This window comes from Amyelois transitella, chromosome 10 (assembly GCF_032362555.1).
Source record: "Amyelois transitella isolate CPQ chromosome 10, ilAmyTran1.1, whole genome shotgun sequence".
Taxonomy (NCBI): domain Eukaryota; kingdom Metazoa; phylum Arthropoda; class Insecta; order Lepidoptera; family Pyralidae; genus Amyelois; species Amyelois transitella.
In genome coordinates this window covers 2,614,021-2,642,018 of record NC_083513.1, presented here as the reverse complement: position 1 = coordinate 2,642,018, position 27,998 = coordinate 2,614,021, and the positions used below count along the sequence as shown (strand labels likewise).

Sequence of the window (27,998 nt, the reverse complement as noted above, 5' to 3'; positions counted from 1 at the left end):
GAATTATATATATAAAATATCTGAATGTTTGGAGTGTAAAGGTAACTACGCTACCTTACTCGGATTGGTTACTGAATGATGGGTATAGTAAGTTCTTATATTTCTGACCCAATCTTGATTTCCATCTTGTCTGATGGAAATCAGGATACAAGTCAAACGCTCTCTAATTTCTAAAAAAAAAGAATCTCATTATATTTATCTGCTTCCAGTACTCTAGTTTGTATTACTACATATACATATATAATTATGATAATGTTTACAGTATTTTTTGTACAAAACAAATCGGGCAAAGAGATCGCAATACTAGATGGTTTTACTTACTACTGCGATTACCGTACACAACACACGTTAAGATGGAAATGCACGAGGAACAACATTTGCAGAGCTCGGTTCATTACGAACAAGACGGACAAACAAAGATTCATCAGGGGTAACACGAAGCATGAACATCCTCCAACTAACTTCGTTATTCATAACGGAATTTTCTTTAAAGTGTGATTTCTTTCGCACTCCTTTATAAATTTTGTAGATACGATTGTTAAACAAATGACATTTATTAAATTTTTTATTTTATAAAATGACTGTTTTACTAATTGACTAATGAAGTACCAGCTGTATCAAGTACGCCAGCTGCTTCTTCTGCGCAGATTGTAAAAGTTAATCACTAGCTGTGAATTAGCTGTGGTTTTTCTAAAATCGTGAGTAAAAAAAGGCAATATTTCATTACACAATTCAATTTCCAGTGAACTTTGTCCACAATGCATCAGGGAAAGAGCTGGCTATTCTTGACGGCTTCACATTTTATTGCGACAACCGTTCAATGAGCACGTTGGGCTGGAAATGTACCCGGAACAACATCTGTAAGGCGAGGTTGACAACTACGAACTCCAACCATCGGGTACTCCTCAGGAAAAACTCGGGCCATACACACCCACCTCCAAAGTTTTCTGTCGTAAATGGACTTTTAGTTAAGTGGTAGTATTCGAGAAAATATAGTTTCTTATAAATTTAATTGTAAATGAGTGATAGAGAATTTGTGTCATAACTTATAAACATATGCCATGATAAAAAAAAGTTGTGGAAGTCTAAAAATCTACAAATGGAAACATCACAAATACCTGACGGACTAGGAGTTGAAGTATTTGCTACGAACTTTGTTTTCGTCCTATCATGTAACGTCTGTCAAAACTTTTTTATTGTCTTAACTTGTATTTACGTGTCAATAAACTAGTACTTAGTACTAAACTATATTTTCATTGATACACATTATAATATTAATATAACTCGTAGTAGTAATAATAAACCTATTTTTTCAGTATCTTACTTCCGCAACAAGCACGGTAAAGAGATAGCGGTTGTCGACGGGTATACATTTCACATCGACAACAAAATGAAGTCTACTTTAGGCTGGCAATGCTCCAGGGGTCAATCCTGCAGAGCTCGGTTCACAACCTCGAACAAGTCACCAGAAGAAAGAAGAGTTGTCAGAAGTTACACAGAACACAGCCATATGCCCCCAAATTTCGTTATACGTAAAGGGGTTCTCATAAGATTGTAGATTACGTATTGTATGTGTGTTTGACAAGTGGATTAAGTATCATTTTGGTTACCTTATTCATTTGCGCAAAATGCCATTCAAATATGGTTCTTACAAATACTCAATAATTTTTAGTTTTAGATTTTTGTGATAACAAGGTTACACGTAACATTTTTGTAGTCATAGTACATCAGTTTTTCGTAAATGTAATTGAAACGGATGTAAATTGAAACGAAGTGGAATAGAAGAATGATCTTTATAGAGTATTTAAAAGGTAAGATAAACAAACCTCTTTTGTTTTACTTATTATTAGTATCGGTATGTAATGTGTAGTAGTGTGGTGTATGGAATCCTTCTTTACGCGCAGAGAAACCTACTTCTACTAGGTGCTGGTCTTAGGACCAGCCGCGCAAAGGGTGGTTATGCGGAAAACGCAACATCTTACGCCAAGCAACGTTCAGAAGGTGTCTAATGAAACAGTTTATTTTCAGTTATTTACGCGCAAAAACCATCAGGTAAAGTGGTAGCGATAATAGGCGGCTACACATTTCATATCGATACTAAAAGGAAATCTACATTAGGTTGGCAATGCTCAAAGGCTGGGATATGTAAAGCGAGGTTCACCACCACAAATGCAGCTCCAGAAAATCGGGTAGTGATCAGAACGAAACTGGTACATAGTCACCCTCGTCCGAATTTTATTTTAAGACGTGGAATCATTTGTATGTTCCCTTAAGAAAATTTTGATAGCGAAGAAAAAACATAATATATGTATATAAAGCCATCTGCTTCTTATACAAATTTTCCCGTGCAAAATGATAGTCAATCGAGGGAGAGGATAATAAACTTAGGACTTTATTTCGCGATGGGCTAGCAACCTGTTTCTATCTGTATTTTATTTCTCCATAATAAAGCCATTGTAACAAGGAAACAAACAGACTTCAAAGAACGGGTCTAGAAAACAAAAACAGAAGTTTGTTAAATTGAAAAACAGAAGTGACGATTAATTGTTGTTGAGCAGGATCTTATCCAATTATTCAATAGTTTTTCTCAGATATTCTTTGTATTACTGTATGTGTATTCTGTTTATATTGTAACTTAAAACTCTATGAAGTAATGAAGACTAGTAAATCTATTCAGAAGTATTATTTGGATCCGAATCCCGATGTCAGTCGTTACACCATGTAAGTAAAAGTGGCCTTTTTGTCTCTTCGAGATTGTTGGCTCTGTATCATCCGTTAATACGTGATATTTTATTAAATATAAAAAAAGAATCATAAACCTCATATTATCATTCATGTTCATCTCGCACTTGGCCGTTTTACACGTATTAGACTTAATACTGTATATGTTTCGACATTCTTTTCATACAATGTCAACATGTATTATCGGTTTTAGTTACTCCTAAGGGACCTGATCTTTCACCAAGAAAGTTTTTTTCTGTTGAGATCAAGGTAAACCTTGTTAGTTAAATTAGGTATTAGAAGTAAACTTCTAATACCTAATTCTGCCTTCATGCATCTTCTTCTACACTAAGATGTTTTGGTAAATGATCAATCTTTTTAGTTAAGGTAAAAAAAATATAAAACATATTAAAAAGTGAATTTAGAGTATTAAATTATACATATGCCCTTTTTATACTGCAAGTTCACCAGCTCTTTGTGAAAAAACATAAATACATATTTGGTTTACAATGGAGGGGAATCTGTTGGTACTAAAATGGCAAACTAAAATGTATTAGGTATTTATGTTAGAGATTTAATAATATAAGAGATATTGTAACAGGTTTAATAAAATGAATTGTTGCAGATGAAACATCACTAACGATAAAAATTGAACGCGTATACGAAGTAGAGATGCCATCAGAAAAGGTACAAGAAGATTTGGTTGCTTTAGAATTTGTATCTTCAAACACGCGAACGCAGCCTTATAATGAAATGTTGCTGCCTAAGAAAAAAGTAAAAAATATTGCCACCTTGGAGAAAGAAGTGGTAAAAAACAAGGTATGTATATAACCCCGCAAACATAACATTCTTATTTTCCAGCTTGGTTTTGCATAGTTGCCTCGAATCAATAGAACTAAATTGGGTTTTGTCAGTCTTGCCGAAAAGTCATACGACTATGTTAATTACAAATAGGAAAAATTACAATTATAATATTATTTACAGCGAAAAAAAACTATCTGTGCAAAGAAATGGTGTGAAGAAGCCTTGAAGTGTGCAATGGAAGCTGTCCACAGTGGAAAAATGTCTCAACGAGCAGCAGCGCGCATGTACAGCATCCCAATTAGTACCCTACACGATCATTTGAAATCTGGCAAGACAGCCAAAAGTTTGGGGAAAAAACGCGTTTTTACAGATGACCAGGAACAAGAACTTATGTCATTAATCTATGAATTTTCAAGAAAAGATGTACCTATTACATCAATGTTTATCAAAAAGCAAGCTTTTCTGTACTGCGAAAAACACGGAATCAAGAACAGTTTTAATACGTCTAAACGAATTGCCGGAATTCATTGGCTAAATGATTTTTTAAGACGGAACCCAATGTTACGCCAACTTATTACAAGCAAGCATCAGCAACCAGGCAAATTGAAAATTAAATGTTGAAACTGTTAGTAATTGTGTGACTTAAGTACATGTTTTAAATAATAAAGACCGTATAAATCCGTGTTAATTATTTTGACACTGTGAAAATTTTCACAGTTATGAAAATATTTCATTCTCAATATTGCACACATTCATGTAATACTCGTACACAAAAACTCGAATCTTCGACGATTTTTTTAATTTTTAGTGACATGGGCCGTGAATGCTAAAGGCAAAGATATTGCTATAGTCAACTGCTATTCGTTCTATAGGACAAAAAATTATAACAACTCCGAACACTGGAACTGTACTGCAGGAGTACCATGTAAGGCGCGTTTCATAACGGGGAAGAACCGGCAAGTGCGCTTCGCAAACCTGCAACACCCTCATCCTCCGAGGCACTACGTTATAAGAGATGGTGTCTTCTTCAGACTTTGATTATATTAAATGAGGTTTTCTTCAAAGTTTGATGATCATTTTCATTATTTTTATTTTATTATTATGTTTCGTTTTAAGTTTCGATCCAATAATTAAAATGGTATTTCATTGCAAAAGTAAAAAGTTTTGATATAAAACCTACGAGGATTGTTGTAAATTTGTTAAGGTATAAGAAAAAATGAACTGAGCTTATCAGAAACCCAGCTTTTCTGTAACACCTCTAAAATTTAAACAACTATAATTCATAAGCTTACTGATCACTATATAGTATAAAACAAAGTCGCAATTTTAGTCTGTTTGTCTGTATGCTTAAATCTTTAAAATTACGCAACGGATTTTGATGATGTTTTTTGTAACAGGTAGAGTGATTCAAGAGGAAGGTTTTTATGTATAATTTTTTCCGAATTTTGCACCCGTGCGAAGCCGGGGTGGGTCGCTAGTATGTAATAGATACATTGGTTTTACGATAGAATGTCTAAGCAAATTTTAGATTAAAAAAAAGTTGAAACTTGATTATTCTGTAACAAATGTTAAAATTAATGGTAAAAAATCAAATGTTATCAATTTTGATTAAAATAAATGTTCAACAATTTGCACTGTTATAAAATATTTGCTTATACTCGATATAATATGATTCGATAAAGTTATAAACATATCATACCTACATAGTCTAGTTTATGCGTTTAATTTGATGATTACGAAAATAATTTAAAATACGAGTATTAGTACTGTATTAGAACTAACATTTATCGATTTATTACTTTGCAGTCATTTGGACCGTTAATGCTAAGGGCAAAGACATTGCTATAGTCAACAACTACTCGTTCTATAAGACCAGATCTTATAATAACTCGGAACATTGGTACTGTACGACTGGAGCGCCTTGTAAGGCGCGTTTCATTACTAAGAAGAACCGGCAAATGCACCTCGCAAACTTGCAACACCACCACCAGCCAAAACATTACGTTATAAGAGACGGTGTCTTCTTCAGGGCTTGATTAATCTCAGTTTTTTATTTTTATTATCAATTTTGTGTTGCGATCAAACAAAAATGTAAAGAAAAATTAAATTAAATACCTTTTTTGCTCTTCATTGAGAACAAATAATTGTTGTTGTTGTTGAACAAATAATTGAATTGTTAAAAATACATGAGTAGTTCTAATAAGCACATATATTTTACAAAATAATTAAGTCCGGTCCAGCAAAGCAATTTCCTGCATAGGTCGGCAAATTATTAGGACTATTATAAGGTATAATTAAAAAAAAGGTTTGGTGAGCACTATTTGTCTATATAGAATGCAATTCATAGCTGAATAGCTGTGGCAAGTTTACTACCGCTTTCGAAATTACAAATCAGTCCTTTTTTTTCCTCTTTTCAGTATTTTGGACCGTTAATGCGAAGGGTAAAGACATAGCTTTAGTAAACCGCTACTCATTCTATAAGATCAGAGCTTGCAAAGACTCGGAACATTGGTGCTGTACCAGTGGAGCGCCCTGTAAGGCACGGTTTATTACTGGGAGAAATCGTCAAGTGCGCCACGCAAACTTGCAACACCAACACCCTCCCAGGGACTTCATTATAAGAGAGGGTGTCTTCTACAGGATTTGATTAACCTTAATGTTTTTTATTTTCATTGTATTGTAATGAATTCTAATGAAACAATTGTCAGTAGTAAGTGTTTATTGTCATTTGACTCATTTAATTGCAATAAGATGGATGGGTAAAATATGATCGATTTGAATATTATTGTTATGTTTTAATTTATTCGTTGTATGTTTACAGTTCAGTGGGTAAGAAATCGAGCGGGCAAACCCCAAGCTATTCTTCGAGGCTACACATTTTACTGCAATAGCAGTAACCACAGTACTTCTTACTGGCGCTGCACCTACGGCAGACAGTGCAAAGCGCATTTCCTTATGTCCAAAGACATGGATATCATCAAAACTCAGTTGCAACATCTCCATAAACCGCCCAACTTTATTATTCGTGACGGGAAATACATTAAAATATCCTGATGCGATTATTGGTTTACTGTGTAAACTGCTTTTTATTTTCTGACTTAATTTAATATGATGCATGCTAAGTATACGTCTGGGTTGATTTTATTTTCTGAATTTCCTACTTTGAAACAACTGGTGGCCAAACTCTTAAAAAATGGCAGATCGGAAAAAATATCTCAAATAACTTTCTTTTTGCCTTCTTAACTCTTTAAATAAGACAAATTAGAAAAAAATAAGATAAAATGCTTCATCTCTCTTTGTAATTATTACAATAAGAAACGGAACATTTCAAAGGCATTTTTCTGCTCTGAATTTTGCACAAGTAAGTGTGACTTATAGTAATTATTGTAAGATTCCAATTCGTGATATTTATAAACTATAAGCATGAAATTGTTTAAATAAAAAATCTGCATTTCAAAATCTGATTTTCATTTTGCAGAACAAATAATTTTTGTCAAAAGAGCCTCAGGAAAGATAGTAGCGATAATAGACCAATACACATTCTACTGTATGCGGCAGTCAGCCCACCAGGAGATGTGGAGGTGCACCAACTGCAACAAATGCAAAGCAAGGTAATAAAATAAATATATATAGGACAAATCACACCGATTGTGCTAGCCCCAAATTTAGTTTGAGACTTATGTTATGGGATACTAACCTAAAGACACTATATTTTATAGAAGCTACTTATACAGATAAACATTAAAGACCACTTGATGAATGAGCTTTTCTTTTAATTGGACTGGGCCAATTAGAAACCGAAACCCGGAACCTTTTGGTTCAGAGGCGAGAATATAACAACTGCGCTAGATGCACCATAATGATATGCGACCATAGAATTAATTTAATCTCAGTGTCGTGCCTCACCTCGGTACCTCGGTGCCTGTGGTTCCCGGCACCAATACAAAAAAGAATAGGATCACTCCATCGCTTCCCCATGGATGTCGTAAAAGCCGACTAAGGGGTAGGCTTATAAACTTGGCATTCTTCTTTTATGTGATGGGCTAGCAACCTGTCACTATTTGAATCTCAATCCTATCTTTAAGCCAAATAGCTGAACGTGGCCTATCAGTCTTTACAAGACTGTAGGCTCTGTCCACCCCGCAAGGGATATAGACGTGATTATATGTATGTATGTATGTATGTAATTTAATCTCAGAAAAGCGATTCAATATGAAAATGTAATGGTGTCAAAAGTTCAGACCATCTGCGGTGTTTTTAAGCAACATGAAGGAAGTAAATAATTTCGTTTCAGGTTCTACATCAACAAAATAACAGGTCAAATGCGCTGTTTCCTACAACATGGCCATGAGCGACCATTTTTTACGATCCACGATGGAGTTTACCATCGTCTTTCGAGGCCTGATGCTTACTTTGGTAGTATTCAACCATTGTTCTAAAGACAAATTGTCTTGGAGTGGTGACCTAAGTGGATTTCCAAAAGGCTACCATATTGACTATGGTTTTAAGGATTACATTCAATAAAGATTATACCGAACATTGTATAACTTCAGTTCAAAGGTTGTGAATAATTGTAAGTACATGTTGGTGATCTTTACCGCGCAGTGGTTACGTTCTACATTATTATCTGAAAGTTATAAAGTGTAGGCAAAAGGAGTTGATTGTGCTTTGCGTAATATTTTGGACCTTAAAAATTGTGATAGGTATAGCAGCATTTTGTACTTACTCGTATGTTGCAGACCACCAATTTTAGAATAGCACAATACCTATGAGTTTCTTGTTAACTTTAAATAAAGATAATATCCGTGCCCCGCGGGAAGAATTTGACATGTTGAAAAAAGCAATTTTACAGGGCGGCCATTTTAAACTTTGGCTTCCTCTGGAAAATGCATTTGTTTGTTACATTTATAACTTATACTTTATCTAAGGTAAACTTTTTACGATGATTCGAATAACGTACAGTAATTTGCATAATATTTCTTAGTTTTTGAAATAATCGACATGTCAATATGCGTACCGACGACTTATCAAGTGACTAATCCATTTATCAATATATTTTCCAGAATGTAAAGATGAGTTATCAAGTTTTTCACCTATTATATTTCGTCTTTTTTGTAGTAAACAACAATTATAAACCAAAACTGTTATTAATATCCTTGGTGGATGGGCAGCAACTTCATCTGCATACTTTGCGACCTTGACTTGCTTGCGAAAACTGGGCCGCCATTATTAGAAATGTACCCCCAGAACAATATTTTCTATTACTATCATCTTATTTCTATTACTACATATGTACATACATAAAATCACGCCTCTTTCCCGGAGGGGTAGGCATAGACTACCTCTTTCCAATTGCCACGATCTCCGCATACTTCCATCGCTTCATCCATATTCATAACTCTCTTCATGCAAGCTCGGCGGTTTCGGATACTTTTGACCTGACCCTTTACCAGGACGTCCTTAATTTGATCAAGATACGTTTGTCTAGGTCTTCCCACTCCGACCTTTCACTCCACACTCTCCTTGTATATCTGCTTAGTCAACCTGCTTTCATTCATCCTCTCCACATGACCGAACCATCTTAACATACCCTTTTCTATTCCTGTAACTACATCTTCTTTCACATCACAGCATTCCCTTGTCACGCTGTTCCTTATCCGGTCACTCAATTTCACACCCATCATTCTCCTTAACGCTCTCATTTCCACTGCATTTATTCTGCTTTCGTGCTTCTTTTGCCATACCCAACTTTCACTGTACTTTCAATGTATGGGACATTAATGTCGGGACCAACATGCCATGCACAGCCAGTCGAGCCTTTTTGGATAGTTTCTGACTGCTCATAAAGGCATGCAAAGCTCCATTTACCATGTTCCCCGTGTTCACTCTCCTTTCAATATCACTATCACACTTGCCATCTGATGTAAACTTTGATCCTAGATATACAAACTCTTTCACTTGCTCAACTTTTTCTCCTCCAATTAAAATATTATATGCTGTCATTTCTTTCTCCATTTCAAAAACCAGTGTTTAAGTTTTACGTACGTTCACTTTCATTCCTTTCTCCTTTAAAGCTTCATGCATACAGTTTACCATCTCCACTAACTCTTCTGCTGATGACGCCAGTATAACCTGATCGTCGGCATAGAGCAGACATTTGACGAGTAACTCATTCATCCTTAATCCACTTTCAGACTCTTTCAAATCTGTCAAACAACTATCCATAAATAGGTGGAACAGCCACGGTGACGCAACACATCCTTGCCTAACGCCTTTCTCAATCTTAAACCACTCAGTGTGCGCTCCGTTTATCCTAAAACAAGCACTCGAATCCTCATATAAGGATTTCAGTGCTCGTATTGAGAGACTGCTCACCCCATGCATAGAAAGTGCTGACCACAATTCATTCCTCACAACTCTGTCATAGGCCTTTTCCAGATCTACGAATGTGCAATAGACTTTTTGACTCTTGGTCAAAAACTTTTCGGCTATGCACCGCAAAGAAAAGACCTGATCAGTACATCCCATTCCCGTTCAAAATCCCGCTTGAGCATCCCATATTTTATCATCAGTTTCATTCCTGACTCTATTAATCAATACCTTAGCATACAATTTGCCGACGACGCTAAGCAGGCTTATACCACGATAATTTTTGCAGTCCAGTTGTGACCCTTTTCTTTTGTAAAGTGGTACGATAACAGCCATACACCAATCTTTTGGTAGGTACTCGGCCGCTTCTCCAACACAAATTGAAAAGGCAGTACAACTGTGTCATATTAGTGTCAATGTCATTGTCAAGAGAGATAGACTAACAGTTGTAACGGCCATACAAGACAATAAATCAGTTGGGCATTGCGTCATCATGCAAGCGAAGCTAGAATGTGTTTTATTTATAATTAATATCCTAAACAATCATAAATTCCTATATGAAACAACAACTGACTAGCTACTACGCCTTTTCCTGCTTTTAGCATCTCGACCGACACTCTATCATACCCAGCAGCCTTACCCGCTTTCATACTCTTAAGTGCTTCCACAATTTCGAAAATTTCAATTTGGCCTTTCATCTCATTCTCTTTTTCTTCGCTATAGCAGAAATCCTTATTATGTCCTTCCTTTTTTTTCAAATAAACTTTTAAAATTTTCCTTCTATATCTTTAGCACACATTCTTCTCCTTTCACAACGCTTCCATCCTGGCATCGGATCCTAGTCAGCTCTCTGGTTATAGTTTTTCCTCGGGCTGACCTTACGGATTTCCAGAATACTTTCAAATTTGACTGAAAGTCTTCTGATAGCCTTTTATCAAATTCCTCTTTATACTCTTCTTTCTTTCTAATCACAGCTTTCTTAACCAAATCTTTCCTTTTTTATATTCCTTAAAAATATAAGCTAGTGACAAAAATGCTTACAAATGTAAAAACCTTTTTATTATATATTGTATTCGATGGAGCCTGATGTGAGTTACTTTTTACGCAGGCGAAGCTTTGGACAACAGCTAGTACGAAAGTCAATATTTATTAAAATATAAAAATATTGTGAGATTGATCAAAGTTATGTACCTACCAAAGTAGAAAACAATTATACTTGCGTAAGATTAACTAATTATCTGAATATATCAATTTACTATGTAAAACAATAAATAAATTTTAAATGTATTAATCAAAATATTAAGTAACGTACGTATGATATATGTAAATCGAGTATAACCGATTAATTCGTTTTATCAGTTTACATCGGGGAAGGAGGTACAATTTCTAAAGGAACAAATTCACATATCAGATTAGGAACCTCATTTGTTTTCAGATCGTAAGTTGATAAAACAACTTGTAATAATTTTCACAAAAGTTCTGAGAATTCGAAAATTGATATATAGTCTTGTCAAGAAAAAAACCCTAATTATCGAGTTATCCACATACTACCAAATGCAATATCTCCGCAATTATTCTACCAATCTGGCTGTTTTTTTTTGACAAGGTGAATAATAGGCTTAGAAAGCGTTTGGACCAATAAAAAAAAACATGTAGGTCTAGTTGTCAAGATCTTCCCGCGCGCCACGGATATATTTGTATTTATCACTACATTAAATCTATTGAACACATATATCATAGCAACGATTTATTGATTTCTAATCACTTCAAAAATTGAATAAAATTGAATTGAAAACAAAAAAATAACATAAAAATTACAGTACATAACTTCTGCATTTGCAGTTGTTTTCGTTCAAAGTCAATCTGGGAAAGCGGTGGGCATAGTCAATGGCTTCACATTCTATCGTCACAACATCGGAGTCACCAAGGACACGTGGCGATGCACCGTCGGCTCCGTCTGCAAAGCTAAATTCTGCGTTTCGAAGGACCAGAAGATTTTGAACTCAGAATTAGACCATAATCACAAAGCGCCTAACTATATTATACGAAATGGAATGTATATAAAAATATGAAAATTGTGTAACATTAAACATTTTTCATTGTATGTAGATTTAACTAATTCATCGGCTCCCGCATAGTTGTGCTCAAAATGTGAAATTTACAAGACCTCAACCAAAATTTCGTATACTTTCGTTCCAAGTATATAAAGTATTTCGGTTTCAGTAACATACGTTAAGAATAAAGCGGGCAAGCAATTAGCTATAATTCGTGGATTTACGTTTTACTTGGAGAGGTCTGGCGCCCAAGTGGACGCGTATCGGTGTACCGCCTGCACCTTTTGCACGGCTCGGTTCTCCGCCTTAAAGGACGGGTTGCTGATCCGATCCAACCTGGACCACTCCCACGCACCTCCGAACTTTGTTATTGAAGGAGGAGTTCTTATAAAGAGAAATTTTAAAAGACAATAAAATCTCGGGCTTCTAAACGTGTGTTTCCCTTATGACCTAGCATCCTGTGACTTTCTACATTTCTCATAATGAAGTTATCCAGATGAAGTAGGAAGTCATTTCTAGGTTAAGCCCCATTAGAGATAAATACGAGACATATATTTGCTTGTTAAACTTAGAACGAAAAATCTGTTATTATTCTTCAACGTCTTCTTCATAACTTTAATTTTATTTCGGAAGACTCCGTAAACGAAACAAATGACAACTCTCGAATACTCTAGAATGTGGGTAAAACTATTTTGCTTTTCAGTGATCCTGCTAGCCAAATCTCGTTACACGGGGAAGCACCTAGTGATGTACAACGACTACACGTACTACTGCAAGAAACAATGCAAGAAGACGAAGTACTTCCACTGGTATTGTTCCACTCATAACTGCAGAGGATGCAACGCTAAACTGAAGCTGGACGAAAACTTCGCTCTCATTGGACTTGACAATACCCACACACATCCACCAGCCAAATATTATATCCACGAGGGGCAGTACATCAAAATATGATGATCGACTTTAGGTCAATATTGTTCTGTAGTCTCCCCGTATTCGCTAGTGTTGTTTATAAGAGTAATGGAGATTAAATTTTAAGAGTTTTTAAAATAATATTATTTTTATTCTCTGAAAGATTTTGATGATTTAATACTTATTAAATAAAGTATATCAAAATTGCACATTATATATTTGCTACTAGATACCAAAACTATCACAACGAGACTACATCTAAACGCTAACATTAGACTAATAATGATTTTAACCATGGTCAGTTTCTCAGACTCATTTATAGGTTAGGTATAGGTTCAGTTAAAGTTTCTTACAATGTAACTTGTGGTTGCTGCGTTTTATTACAGAAAATATTGAAATACATAAGCTGTATAGTGGAGGATACCAACTGCGAGTGGGCGGGTACACTTTCTCAACCAACCATAAAGATATATCCGTGAGAAGTTTATGGTATTGTTCCAAAAGATATAGAAGGAAGTGCAAAGTTTCTGTCAAGATGTACAAGAAGAAAATTATTGCGACTTACGGATATCACAACCATTAAAAGATTGTATCCCGTATAAATTAAGAACGAGCTCCCCATTATAAAATAATTCTCAAAGCGTATCAAACGTTTTGAAATTAATAAAAAAAACTATTTTTTTCTGTTATATAAATAAATTAAAATCCGTCCAGTACATTTTGTGTGAAAGAATAACAAATACCCACACATCCATACGTCTTATATAACGTAATAGAATATATAATTTTATAGAAGGGGTGCAAAAAATAATACGAATACAAATTTTAGGGAAAAGTTGTTTAAAAACCAACCCTGGAAAGGTTCTCCTGAAATTTCACGTTCATTAAATAATGTGTATGTGCCGTGTGGTTTCCGGCACTTGAGAATATAACCATATCTTTCCATGAATGTCGTAAAAGGGATAAGCTTTTGGATTTCATCATAAAGCCATACAGCTACCCCGCAAGGTATATAGACGTGACTCTGTAAATACAAAGTTAATTGTATCATATAAATTGTAACAACTTAAAGTATAAATTAATATAAATAATTCAATGTCAAGGATTTTTTTATTTCTTAAATTAAAATAGGAAACAAAACGTTGAATTGTTTAAAAAATATATTAAATTAAATTTGTCAGAAGTTACTAACATAAACAGATAAAAAAAAATAGGTATATTACTGAATATCGTGAAGGAAAAAGGATAAATGACAATAACAGGAAATTTACATAATGGGCTACTCAAGCGACAATTAAAAATATATATATATATATATAGACAAAACGAAAAATATAATCTCAACGGTAATTTTTTGTTATGGTATCCGGAAATTTCGGAAAAACCTCCCTTCGTGCTCCAAGACGACATGCCAAATTGATTAAATGCCAAATATATATTTTATTAAATAAGGCGGTTAGGGCTTTGCGTTGATGTGTAAGTCAATCAATTAGTCAGATTTAATATAACTAGATATAGTAGATGAAGTTGTGGCGAATAAGATCTTACTTGTTTCACACTAGTATTTTACTCTTACTTTAAAAAAAATATGAACACCACTTTTATTGCCTGTGGTAAAAAATAAAAAAAAAATATCTTTTTTTTCAGCTGTACAATTTATACCGACACAAAGGGGCAATTACAATATGATATACAGGGGCCATTCATTCTGGTGTGACAAGAATACCTTCATGAAGGGACTCTCGACCCGGTGGTACTGCTCCAAGAAGAAGAGCAAACGCTGCCAGGCCTCTGTCCATACCTTGAAGTGTGAAATAATTGCATTTTATGGAGAACATAGCCATACTTGAATGCTCTTACGCAATCTTTGAACAGACAGTCCCTCTAGCTAATGTGTCAATCGACAAACGAAAGCGCCGAGCCGAGTAACATCAAAATGGGTTTTAATAAAAGACGTTGTTGTATTGTTACTTCAATTTATTTTACTAGTTAAATGTTTTTTATTATTAGGTTAATGAGAGTGAATAAATATATTTATTGTTCATAAACTTTTGTTTCGCTTTATCTGTTTCATTGAATACTTTATTTTTCTAGTTAAGTAGAGATTCATCAAATATGCAATTTCAGCGTTCTTCATAACGGCATCTAATGGTAGACCCCAAATGATTTATAAAACTGAGAAATACTATCAACAGATCGAGGGTGGGAATAAGATTCGTTGGAGGTGCACCAAGAGGGGATGCAAGGCGTTCTACTGCACGGTCGATGGCGTGATAACGAGGATGCAAGAGGCACATCAGCATGTCCCTCCAACGGCCTATTTACCTAGCACCTTTTAGAAAATAAATTAAAAATATAAATTGACCAACAAAAAGTGTGAGCTCGTCCCAAACTTTGAGGAAATTTCTTTAAGTTATGATAAAATGGTCTTTTTAAGTCATTACTTATAAAAAAATATAAGTATAAGAGATTCTCGAGCGAAGGTTATGGGTTAATAACAAGTGATAGATGTAATGCCTGAATTTAATAGAAATACCCAAGTCTAACCTTGAAATTTGAGAACGAAGTAAGAAAAGTCATAATCCTTATCATTATTTGTGAATAAAGTTGTGGGTTTAACCCGATTCAAAAGAATTCGTTTTGATCCGTGTAAAAGCGTGTAAAAGTGTGAATCAGTAATTAAAGCCAAATCAATTTTGGACGCTAATTCAATAAAGATGTTTAATTTTCTAGGTAGTATAGAAATACTGCCATTAACGGATATCCGGCCGATGTTCTATCGCAGTACCAGAGGAAAGCCCATGATGCTTCTTGACGGGAACAAATATAGGATAAACAAGGCGAGTGATGACAAGATAAGATGGCGGTGTGCCACGCACGAACGGTTCTGCTGTAAGGCGAGGGTGCATACAGTTAGGGGAGAAATTGTGTACATGGTAGATGAACATACTATTGGAAGTTACGACAACCAACTACACTTGCCGATGGAAGGATATGATGTCAAGACAAATTTTGGTGGTTAATCGCGTTAGTGTGTAATTAAAGCACGTTTATTTTGTAAGTTGTTATTAATGATTGAATATTTTGATAATTTGAAATCAGTTAATAATGATTTTTAACATATTGCTTAACAGCTATTAAAGGGATTATGTTGAATCTGATATTAGGAAGTTTTAGACAAACGAGAATGTTTGAAATACTTTAAATGAGATAATTATGTTTTTATGTAATATATAACTTTATAACTTATTAAGTGAATAGAAAATTATTATTAAACAAACTATGTGAATCTGTTTGTCACTTATTAAACACTAGCCTTTCAGGCTTTCCAAGACTGCCGGTTCAATATACCCCGCGAGGGATAAAAATGATATTACATACATACATACATACAGATCAGATGAGTACTACTAATCAGTTATTGTGTTGCACAGTTGCTCTTACTATTTTAACAATCAATAAATTATTTATATTTTCATCCTTCAGATAGTTTCATACAAACCAATTCTAAAGGCAAAAGTATTTTGGTACTGGACGGTAGCCGCTACCGGATGAACGGATGTAACGGTGCCAAGGTCTGGTGGAGATGCACCACGCACTCTAAATACAGATGTCGAGCTACTGTTCACACGGTGGATAACAACATTGTTTACTACAGGGATCAACACACCACTGACTATCAGGAATGACTACAAGTTTATGTTTAAATTAGTGTTTAAGAATAAAGTTAAGTTATTTAATGAAGACAATATTATTGCGAGTTTGAATTTTAACGTGTATTGAATTTATAAATAGGTAAAGGCGTTTCCCATTTTAAAATGAGAATATTTTTGTTGGACACAAACCGTTTAGTATATGTATGTTATGAAAATAAAAGAAACATATCGGATTACAGATGATACTTTCCAACGGCTTTCAATTAATGTGAACCAATTTCTATTGATGAAATAAACTGGATCGCTGAAACAAGTCAAAGCCAAATATGTTATACTCGTAATGCATTAAATGATATTAAATTTATCTATTTCAGCAAAATTTGTTACAAGCCGCAGAGGGAAAACTATGATAAGCATCGGTGGCTTCACCTTCTGCTCTCAAATGGTGACTGGCCTCAAGACCAGATGGGTTTGCTCCACCCACAACCACAAGCATTGCCGCGCCGTCGTGCACACGTATGGGGCGCAGATCATTAGACTGAACAATAATCATAATCATGGATAGGCAACGTATTTTGTATACATTATCACCATCAGCAAATTTTTTTTTAACTTCTATTTGAGTTGGTTCAATTTTAAAATTTTGTAAAAACCGTCGGAAACATTTGCTGATGAATTTATTTTTCGTTTTTCATTCCTTGACCACTTTGTTATGCTGAAATCTTCCGCCTTCGAACCCCTTCTCATGCTTCAGAATTTTACACTAAATCTTCTACGGTCCAAGATATGCGTCTTTGGAATGCCTTACCGCTCTCTATTAAGCTTTATCTTAAATAGCTTTAAAAATCTTATTAAAATTCATTTTCTTTTTCATAACTTTTCACTTATAGCTTTGGTTCAGTATTCATCCTAAGCATGTCATTTATCTTATGTATTTTAAAGTAGGTTTAAAATATTTATAACATATGTATAATATTGACAAAAGAATATATAAGTTAATTCAGCGCCACCTGCTAATCTTTTCTCGGGGTGAAGTTTTATTCACAATGCAAAGGTTACCTGGAAGAGATCGCTTTATGTGATAACGCCGCCTTTTGCTGCAATGTTGTTAAATACTTTTGAATTTGCTGTAATATTGTGGTGCAATAAAGAGTACTTACCTAATTGTATTTTAGTCTCTTATCTCAGACACATGTTTCACTTATGTCATAGTTCTTAATATTTTTAATAAAAATTGTGTCACGTTTTTTTTATACATTTTTGCAAATTTATATTGAATAAGCAAATTAATGACATATTTTGAGTAATTTACCATATAAATTATTGTGATTTCATAGTGCAATTCGTGAAATCGCGACGTGGGAGAACGCTACTGAGCGTTGACGGGTACACTTTCTACGCCCAAATAACGAAAGGGCCAAGAACTAGATGGATATGTTCCACCCACAGCACCAAGCAATGCCGGGCTTTGGTGCATACTTACGACGCAGAAATTATTAAAATTAATAATAATCATTACCACGGTTGATTGAAGACATTGTCGACGATTGTAATTTTTCAGTATTAGTCTCTCGCATTTCTTAAATTATTAATTTCGTGACTATGTGAAATTTTAATATAAGTAACATAATGCAAATATTATAAAATAAGCAGTATAATACAAGTAACTTCTTTATCCGTCTTAAAATATGTTTCAATTTATTCTTATGTATTGATTTTATTTCAGTTCAAATAAATAATGAGAACATCATAATTTTTAGAAAGAATTTTATTCATCAACCGTTAATTATTTATTGCTGATTTTTTTTATTGGAATTCTATAGTGCAATTCGTGAGATCTCAGCGCGGAAAACCTCTACTCAGTGTTGGCGGCTACACTTTCTACGCCCAAGTCAGGAATGGACCTAGGACGAGGTGGATTTGCTCCACCCACAGCTACAAGAAGTGCCGGGCGGTTGTGCACACTTACGATACTGAAATTATCAAAATTAACAATAATCATAACCATATCAATAAAATAAATCAATGAGAAATTAAACTGTTACTATTTGAATCTCAATTCCAGCATTAAAAGAGGCATTACAGGCTTCTCGGAAGTGTTGACTCTGTCTTCCCTGTAAGGGATGAAAACGTGATTATATATTAAAATTTATATATTGATATGAATATAAATTTTAAGTATTCTCATATAGCTCATATATACTGGTGAACAATTTTGTTTCATTATTAATTTTGGCCTTTTTAACCTTTGTGTAGTATATTGATATTACAACGAATATAATGTAGTCAACATAATTGTTTATTTTTTGTCTTCCCGTGGTCCTTATGTTCAACTAAAGTCTGTCAATTGTGTTTTTTTTATCTAGTATTTTATCATAAAATTGATTATATAATAATTTCAATTGTCGTTTAATAGTGCGATTCGTGAGGTCTCAACGTGGGAAGACACTGCTCAGTGTTGGCGGGTACACATTTTCCGTGCAGATGAAGAAAGGGGCTAAGACAAGGTGGATCTGCTCCACTCATAGCACCAAGTTTTGTCGAGCTGTTGTTCATACTTACGAAAGAGAAATTATTAAAATTAATAATAATCATTTCCATGGTTAGATTACAGAGAGTATGCAGACCCTACTCTGCCTACCCCTCCGGGAAAGAGGCGTGATTTTATGTATGTATGGTTAGATTAATTTGTTGAGAGTAACATAGTTTGTATGTAGGTATGCTATATTAAGTTAAATAATAAATGTAAATGTTATTATATTAAGAATCAATTTTTATATAGTTATAGTAAGCATTTTAGGCTCTATATGAGAATCCCTAAATGAAACTTCCATTTAGGGATTCTCTTATAGAAAATAAAATGTTTACTATAACTGTATAAAATTGTTTCTTAATATAATAACATGTTCCAGAATCTCGTTTAGTATTTAAAGCTAATTTAAATGTGATAAAACATTAATAATTATTTATTTTAATTTCTTGTTGTATAGTCTTTCATATATTATCCAGGTTTTTTTATAAAAATTTGATTGGTTCATTGATGTAATTTTTGCAATATTTTTTCATAGTGAGATTCGTGACATCACAACGCGGAAAAACACTGCTAAGCGTTGGCGGTTATACCTTCTGTGCACAAGTTAGAAATGGACTTAAGACCAGATGGACTTGTTCCACCCACAACTGTAAGCATTGCAGAGCGTTCGTCTATACGTGGGATGACGCAATTATTAAGATGAATAACTCGCATTGTCATTAGATTCTTCTAACACTTGGCGTTAGTCAGGCTACAAGGTTTGGTCATGATTCTGAACAGATAAGTAAGAACAATGTTAGTTATGCGAAGTTAGTTTTCGGTGTTTTATTTGAGATTGTATACATACATACATATAATCACGTCTAAATATCCTGCGGGATAGACACAGCCAACAGTCTTGAAGACTGGTAGGCCACGTTTAGCTGTTTGGCTCAATGATATTATAGATAGATTCAAATATCTATCTCCTATCCCTTAGTCGCCTTTTACGAGATAGAGTGGTCTTGTTATTTTTTTTTATTGGTGCCTGGAGGAACACGGCATTTAAAGATTGTATTTAGTAGTTTATTTCAATAATTTATTTTATGAAGTCAACCACAGTATTAATTCGTTTGTATGATATTAAAATTAGTTTACAGTTTACACAAATATTTTATTTTATACGAAACTTGCTTTCCATTCCGATTTTTCATTCCTTGTCCCATGTTTAAGACACTTGATCAAATGAAGTGTTAAACTATTATTTTTAGTTACTTTGTGTTCAAGCGCTACCTATACCTTACGGGGTAGACAGAGCCAACGGTGTTGGAAAGACTGATAAGCCACGTTTAGTTATTTGGCTTAATGATAGAGTTGATATCCAAATAGTGGTAGATTGCTAGACCGTCACCTAAACGAGGAATCTCAAGTTATATATCTATATCTTAGTAGTCTTTTACGACATCCATGGGAAAGAGATGTAGTGATCCTATTCTTTTTTCTACTGGTGCTGGGACCCACACGAATAATAATGTTGCGGAATAATGTTGGATATTAACATATTTTCTTCAACTTTGTTTTCAGGTTACAGATACGTCACATCCCAAAAAGGAAAACCTCTCTTAGAAATGGCCGGATACAAGTTTTGCAAGAAGTCTACATGTCATGTGAAAACCAAGTGGGTTTGCTCGACGCACAACAGTAAAGGCTGCAAAGCCTACGTCTATACTGTGTTCGAAAATGTCATTAAAACGTACAATAGTCACAATCACTGACCTAAATAAAGTGTTTTTTTATCTGTTGTAAAGTTTCACTTTATTTTCAGTGACGGCCTCTGTGGCGCAGCGGTAGTGCGCTTGTCTGTGACACCGTAGGTCCCGGGTTCGAATCCCGGCCACACCATGATGAGAAAATAACTTTTCTGATTGGCGTAGGTCTTGGATGTTTATCTTTATAGGTATTTATGATAAAATATAGTATCGTTTAGTAAGTATCTTGGAACACAGGTCTCGAACTTACTTCCGAGGCTAACTCAATCTGTGTAATCTGTTCCGTATTTTATTTATTTACTTGCGTCATTGCGAGTCTGAAATCGAAGGAATACTGAAAAACTTTTACTTCTCATATTATAAAAGTCAATTTAGGATGAAAACTGCTTTGACTTCATCCCGTGAGTCGATCAAGAGATCATATAAACCTTTTTAAATAACTTTATTTTTTTCAGCAATGGTGTGTGAATACTACAAGTCTCCGAAAACTGGTAAACTGATGATCAAAATTGGGTCGTACACGTTCTGTCAGATCAAGTCGCAGGGCGTCAAGACCAGATGGGTCTGTTCCACCCACGTGTTCAAGGGCTGCCGAGCCAAGATCCACACTTTGGACAACCAGATCATAATGATGTTTAACAATCATAACCACTAAAGCATTTTGTGGGGCCTTCGACTACAGTGTTGCATTATGCCAAAGGCGAACTGATAGATAATGTATTAACATTAAGTTTTAACCTACTTAAAAAAAGAGGGGGTATTCAATTCGACCGTATTTTTTTTATGTAGGTATATTACCGAATATATTTGACATTTTATATTCCGTCTTGAAAAATAATTCAAAAAAGTAAGGCGTCTGATTGGTCTCATAGAAATTTAGTTAGGATTGGCTCATAAATGTGGAAGATATTCCAGAGAAATTATACCAAAATAATATATTTGCTTCATTTATATGTCAATTACGGAAAGATTGTACACACTATACCTACTGTTTGACCATCATCAGCTCATGTAGGTAGGTTAGGTACCTACCTACAATCGCCTAGGTACGACGTATTGTTTGTTTTATTTTCAATTATTTTTGTGTTTTATAATCAGTTTTAAGTTTTTCATATATTTTTTAAATTGTCTTAAGAGTATGTACCTACAATTAATTTAAATAAAATTTAAATTAATACTAATTAATTTAAATAAAATTTAAATTAATACCAGTAAAATTATGTTACCATATAATTACTTTACTTTAGACTTTTGACTGGTGCTTTGCACGCGCGGGAACTCCCAGAAATAAATAAAAGCTTACATTACTTCTTGTGGTCTCTGCTTCAAATGTCATCAAAATATATTAATTGTTGAGTTTTTAACATAAATCCCCTTTATTATATTTGTGAGTTTGTTATGGTGATTGATATAAATCTATCAGTTAATCAATTAAATCCGGTTAGTGGAGTCAGAAATGCATTGATGTTGCTACTTTTTTTGTTTCAAAGAATTGTCGGGGAATCCTTCGTGAATTAAGCTCTGTAATATAAGCGTTGTCTATATTTGTTTCTATTTCTGTTGCAATAAACTATTTTATAAACTTAAATTTTTGTATTTTTTTTTGTAAATATGAGTTCCCTGAAAGAGGCAATGATATGTAAAACAGAACATAGATATCGAACAAACCATGACAATGATAAGGTAATCCATTATTAATTATTAAGTTATATAGATTAAATATCTAATTTTAAAAGCTATTTATATTTTTGTTAGGTCAAATAAATCAGGAAACAAATTAGTTCAATCCCAAGTTTATATTGTTTGTAATAAAATAGCATTTCAAGTAAAAGTAGATACCTAATTACGTTTAATTTGAGAGGTTTATTTTGTGTTTTTTGTTTATTTCCAGTGTTATATGGCACTACAAGGTGTGGCAACCCCATGCTAGTATTCGGAGGGTACAGATACAGGTATCACAAAGATCTCAGTGGTAAACAGATGAGATGGATCTGCTCGTCTCATAAGAAGTGTTACGCTTGTGTTCACACTCTAGAAGAAAGAATTGTTAAAACTATGGGAAAGCATGACCATCCAGCTCAATATTTATAAATCAAATGAAAAATAATAAGAAATGAAAAAGAAATGGATATTTTATTGCTATACAGTGTGGAGACGCTGCATGAGTTTTGGGAAACTTTGGGTCGAGAATGTCAGGTAGTCGCCTTAATTAATGTTGTTTTTTTTTTCACGAAGCATCTCGCTAAGCTCCTACCCTGTTGCGAATATTTTTTGTGCAATGTCGACAATTTTGTTGCAGATATTTTTTTTATAATTTTGTCGCTAATAATAACACTTTTTAACGAAGCGAGTTGCTGATGATTTTCTGTTAGAATCAGTAAAGAATCTAAACTTCGGTGCATCTTAAAAATTATACAGTTTACAATTTCAGTGTCCTACATCAAGAGTAATAGAAACAAAAATGGTTACATTATCAAAATTGGAGAGTACAGGTATTATAAGAAGAAATCTAATAAAACATCTGTGAAAGAGAGATGGTGTTGTGCCCAGAACAAATACTGCAGGGCGACTCTTACTGTGGTGGAGGGAGAGATAATTGCAATGAATAATTATCATGTTCACGACAAGATCGGTTCTCGCTTGAAGTGAACCGACATGTTTTTGAACACCTGGGTATCTATGTTAAAACAAGGTGGTTTCCAGAGATCGGACGAGGAGCACGATACTGGATTAGGAGCGGTGATGGAACGACATAAGGCGGTTCTTCGTATATTTAAGAGCTAATTCTTGCTAAGACGTCCATTCATTATTCATCATCTAATATATCATCATATAATATTTTATTGTTGATCGTTCTAATTTGTTAAGCTTATCAAAACCTGTATTTCGATTAGTTGACTGCTCGGTTCTCAGTCATATGATCATATAGTATGACTTCGAAGTAAGAACAGCATTATTTCATACTTGATAATTTGATCAATTTCACAGTCTGTAGTTAAAGTTTAGTTGAAGGTAGCACATATTGTGTTTCTCTTTAATAAATATAATGTCTTAATGTTAGCCTTGACATAGTTATTTACCTATGTGTTTATCTCCATTTGTATCTCGTCCATTTATATATAATTTGTTGAGTTCTAATAGTTTAGTACGGTAGCAAATTTTTTTCAGACACTGGTATCGTGGCTTCGTTTGCACGGTCTAGGAAAGGCAACCAACTGATTATACTGAATGGATACTCTTTTTATAAGAAAACAGATTCAAGGCGAAACACAGATGGCACCAAAGGACGATGGGCTTGTGCGAAGGGTCTTGCCAAGGGCTGTAGAGCCAAAATTGTTACCATACACGATACCATAGTGTCGTATAGTGAGGGGCATAATCATCAACCCTAAACGCGCGTGCTATAAATTGAAGAATAAATAATATCTGAAAAACTTATTAAATTAGAATTTTAATATTCTAAAATATATTATATTCATGTCAGTATTATTCAATTATTCCAAATCTTGTTGTCAAATTCAAAGTTTCGTTTATTGAAAAAATAGAAACGTCTGATTGTTGTTGTGAAATAAACATTCCATAGTCGAAAACTATAGTTTTATATTTTTACGAGTGCATAAAATTCATATCACCGACGACGTTTCAAGAACAGTAAGACAGGAACAATTCATCTGCACCTTAAGCACCTTTGCAAGGGAACATTACCCTTACGAGTATATGAGCATGGCTGCACATCCAGTTGCCTGAATATGCAGGTTTTTTTTTTCAAGAAGTTGATTAACATTTAAACTAATGTACACAACTCAGTTCATGGCCAAGGTGAGATCTGCTCCTGTGCGTCCATGCATATCACACAATTTAACGTTTTGACCACCAACATACAAACATACATACATATAATCACGCCTATATCAAACAGAGCCAACAGTCAAAAAGACTGATAGACCACGTTCAGCTGTTTGGCTTAAGGATAGAATTGAGATAGTGCCGTGTGGTTCCCGGCACCAATACAAAAAAGAATAGGACCACTCCATCTCTTTCCCGTGGATGTCGTAAAAGGCGACTAAGGGATAGGCTAACAAACTTGGGATTCTTTTTTAGGCGAGGGGCTAGCAACCTGTCACTATTGGAATCTCGATTCTATCATTAAGCCAAATAGCTGAATGTGGCCATTCAGTCTTTTCAAGACTGTTGGCTCTGTCTACCCCGCAAGGGATATAGACGTGACCATATGTATGTATGTATATAGAATTGAGATTCAAATAGTGACAGGTCGTAGCCTAAAAGAAGACCAAAGCTCTTCATATCATGTTTGTTTATTAAATCTTTATTGCACAGAAATTTACGCAGTTACAACAAATAGTCCATAGTTATAAAATAATTAAATCACCTGCAATGGGGAACTTATCCCACGAAGGGATATCTTACAACAATATAGGAACTAGATAATTAGGTAAGTAAAAAAGCGGCAAGTCGCTGTTATAATAGCAATACTATAATAATATACTAAAATAAATACAAATAATAACTACATATATGTATAAACTTTTTATTGAATAAACATACATAAACTAAGATAATTTGCCTGACGTTCGATCTAGGTGCCCAAGTAGAGAGAAACTTAAACACATTAATTTATAACTGCCACTTTTTTTAATCAGACATTGTTTTTAAGATGACTTTCTGGAGCCCTCCAAACAGAATGCGCCGCCGCAGCCATTAGCGACATACACCAGATCCAGGAAAGGGACCACGGTTCTGACAGTAGACGGTTACAGGTTCTATCAGGACAACAAGGGGAGAGTCACCAGGAACAATGAAATCAAATGGATTTGCTTGAAGGGCATCAGCAAGAAATGTCAGGCTACCGTTTTCACTGATGCCTTTTCAAATAATATAGTTGCGTATATTGACCAACATCCTCACAGCCCTTGATTTTGCCTGTTATTGATATATGACTAGAATTTTATATTATGTTATTACCGTTTTTCGTCTTTCATACACGATTTAAATATCGTGTTATTTTGCTGCTTGCGGATTTGAATAAAAAAATTGAGGTTAGCAAAGCTTCATCTTTTTTATTAAATTCTAATCTTCTTTTACAATATCGATAATGTTTTATTACTTTTCTCGGATATAATATTTTAATCTTTCATTTAAATATTATACTATTTGACCGGTTTTTCAAATAGTAGTTTCACAAGTCTAGGGGTTCTCTAAAGATATACCTAAGTAAGCATGAAAATCTTATGCTATATGTTTCGATAAAATTTTAAAATACTTATCTGGTCAGCATCGTTCCTGACAAATCTTGTAAATTGTCTGTAATAGTTACCGTTATAGACCATATGAGGAAAGTACAGCAATATATTATCATCAATCATCAAATTAAAAATCTCTGGACACAGCGGTATGACCTGTGCGTTGATATGTCACTCAATCAGTTAATCATTGTTCCCTTTTATTTAAATGAATTAGATTAATTTATTTATTTAGATTAATAATGTTTGGATGATTATATTGCAGTCAAATTCGTGTTATCGAAGCGAGGGAACACCATGATAGAGCTGAATGGCTACACGTTCTCTCTCATGAAGGACAAAAGAAGATCCAATGAACAAAAGATGAGGTGGACCTGCTCTCGCCGCATGAGATTCAGATGTAAAGCTAAAATATACACTTTGGATGGAATAATTGTGTGCAGTTATAACGTTCACAATCATGAACCAAATAGAGAGAGCTATGATAAGATGTGACGTTTGGTCGCTTTTATATGTACAGTTTTAGGTAATGATTAGTTTATTGATAACTAGCGACCCGCCCCGGCTTCGCACGGGTGCAAAATTATAAATGTTATTATACACAAAAACCTTCCTCTTGAATCACTCTACCTGTTACAAAAAAGCGCATCAAAATCCGTTGCGTAATTTTAAAGATTTAAGCATACAGACAAACAGACTAAAATAGCGACTTTGTTTTATACTATGTGGTGATTAATATGTTGTGTATTCCTTAAAAATCCTTGCATAACCATATTTCTTATTCAGGAAGTGAGTAATTACCTAATGGAGATGTTGTATCATAAGGGGAGGGAGTCTGAACTGTAGACATTTTTAACAGCGACTTTGAATTGTACGCAAGAAATTTTGTTAAAACATGTGGTTTTCGGCATTTCGGCAGAGGGTCCAGCCCCAAAAAGTAGACGTCACCCCGCCGCGCCTCGTATTTTGTTAAAAAAATTGTATTGTTTCTTAATAATTTTTGTTTATTATATTTCAAGTGCTTCTTACTTATTTATAAATCCTTCTTTTTAGATCATAAGAACAGAGGGCCTCGCGAAACGTACCTTGACCCTCAGTTAGTTTAGGCCATGCACCGCCGCTGCTCCGAGACATTGTAACTGAGGGTGCAATTGGGAACACGCGATGAGAGAGAGACATTACATTGTTTTACAGCTAATGTATTGTTTGCTATATAATTGACACGTTTTTTTGTATTATTTTGTATAACTCACGTCGCATCTATTCTGTATAACATTTTATTTACTACCACCTATTTCTATTGAATTAAAAACCTTTTAAACTTGTTGCAGTGCCAAGATTTTTCTACAACAATCGCTTTCACAAGATGCTTGAATATGGGGGTTATACGTATTCTTTGCACCAGCATCAAGAGACCAACAAAGGTTTGCAAACAAGATGGCGTTGCACGGGCCGACGGAGAAACAAATGCAACGCTTGCATATATACTGTCAATAATAGGATTAAAGTAGCGAGGAAATTTCAGCATTGTCATGAACCTCCATAAAAAACAAGTGATTCCCTCTTTCTCTTACTCGGCGGTCAACTGCAATGAAAGAGAAGGAGGGAAGTTAAAATATACGCCTTGTCACCGTTCGTAAATAACGCTGTAAATAATTTGTAATCTGGTATCTGGTAAATAAATAGTATATTTTATTGATTAATTAGCAAAAGATATTGGGCATACAGTTTCGGATGGTTTAGTTGTTTACATTAAAAGATAGCTAAGTAAAATAGAAATCTAAACCGACGACCTTGCATGAAGAGTTATGAATCAAACGAGCGGACTGTGCAAGGATTACAGTAAATGAAATGATGCACTTTCTGCTTTCTTTCTGGGAATAAGACGCAAATTTATATTTGTATCCATTATAAAATTGATGGATACATAGAAAAAGGCAATA

The 27,998-nt window shown here is 34.3% G+C and overlaps 1 protein-coding gene across 3 annotated transcripts in view; it reads left to right on the top strand.

Annotated features, from left to right (window-relative positions):
- The window catches only part of LOC106139522 (protein tramtrack, beta isoform), a 154,906-nt gene that overhangs the window by 122,733 nt on the left and 4,175 nt on the right, over positions 1-27,998 (top strand). The window contains exons 5-7 of one of the 3 annotated variants that reach the window (XM_060946061.1): positions 19,582-19,695; positions 20,610-20,703; positions 21,250-21,277. The exons of 1 other annotated variant lie outside the window; for it this stretch is intronic. In XM_060946061.1, the coding sequence (XP_060802044.1) occupies positions 19,582-19,695; positions 20,610-20,703; positions 21,250-21,262 (221 nt within the window). In that variant the 3' untranslated portion in view covers positions 21,263-21,277. Of the gene's footprint in view, positions 1-3,346; positions 3,541-3,705; positions 4,162-19,581; positions 19,696-20,609; positions 20,704-21,249; positions 21,278-27,998 lie in introns of those variants that run through there. One more of the 3 variants, XM_060946053.1, reaches the window with a different exon arrangement.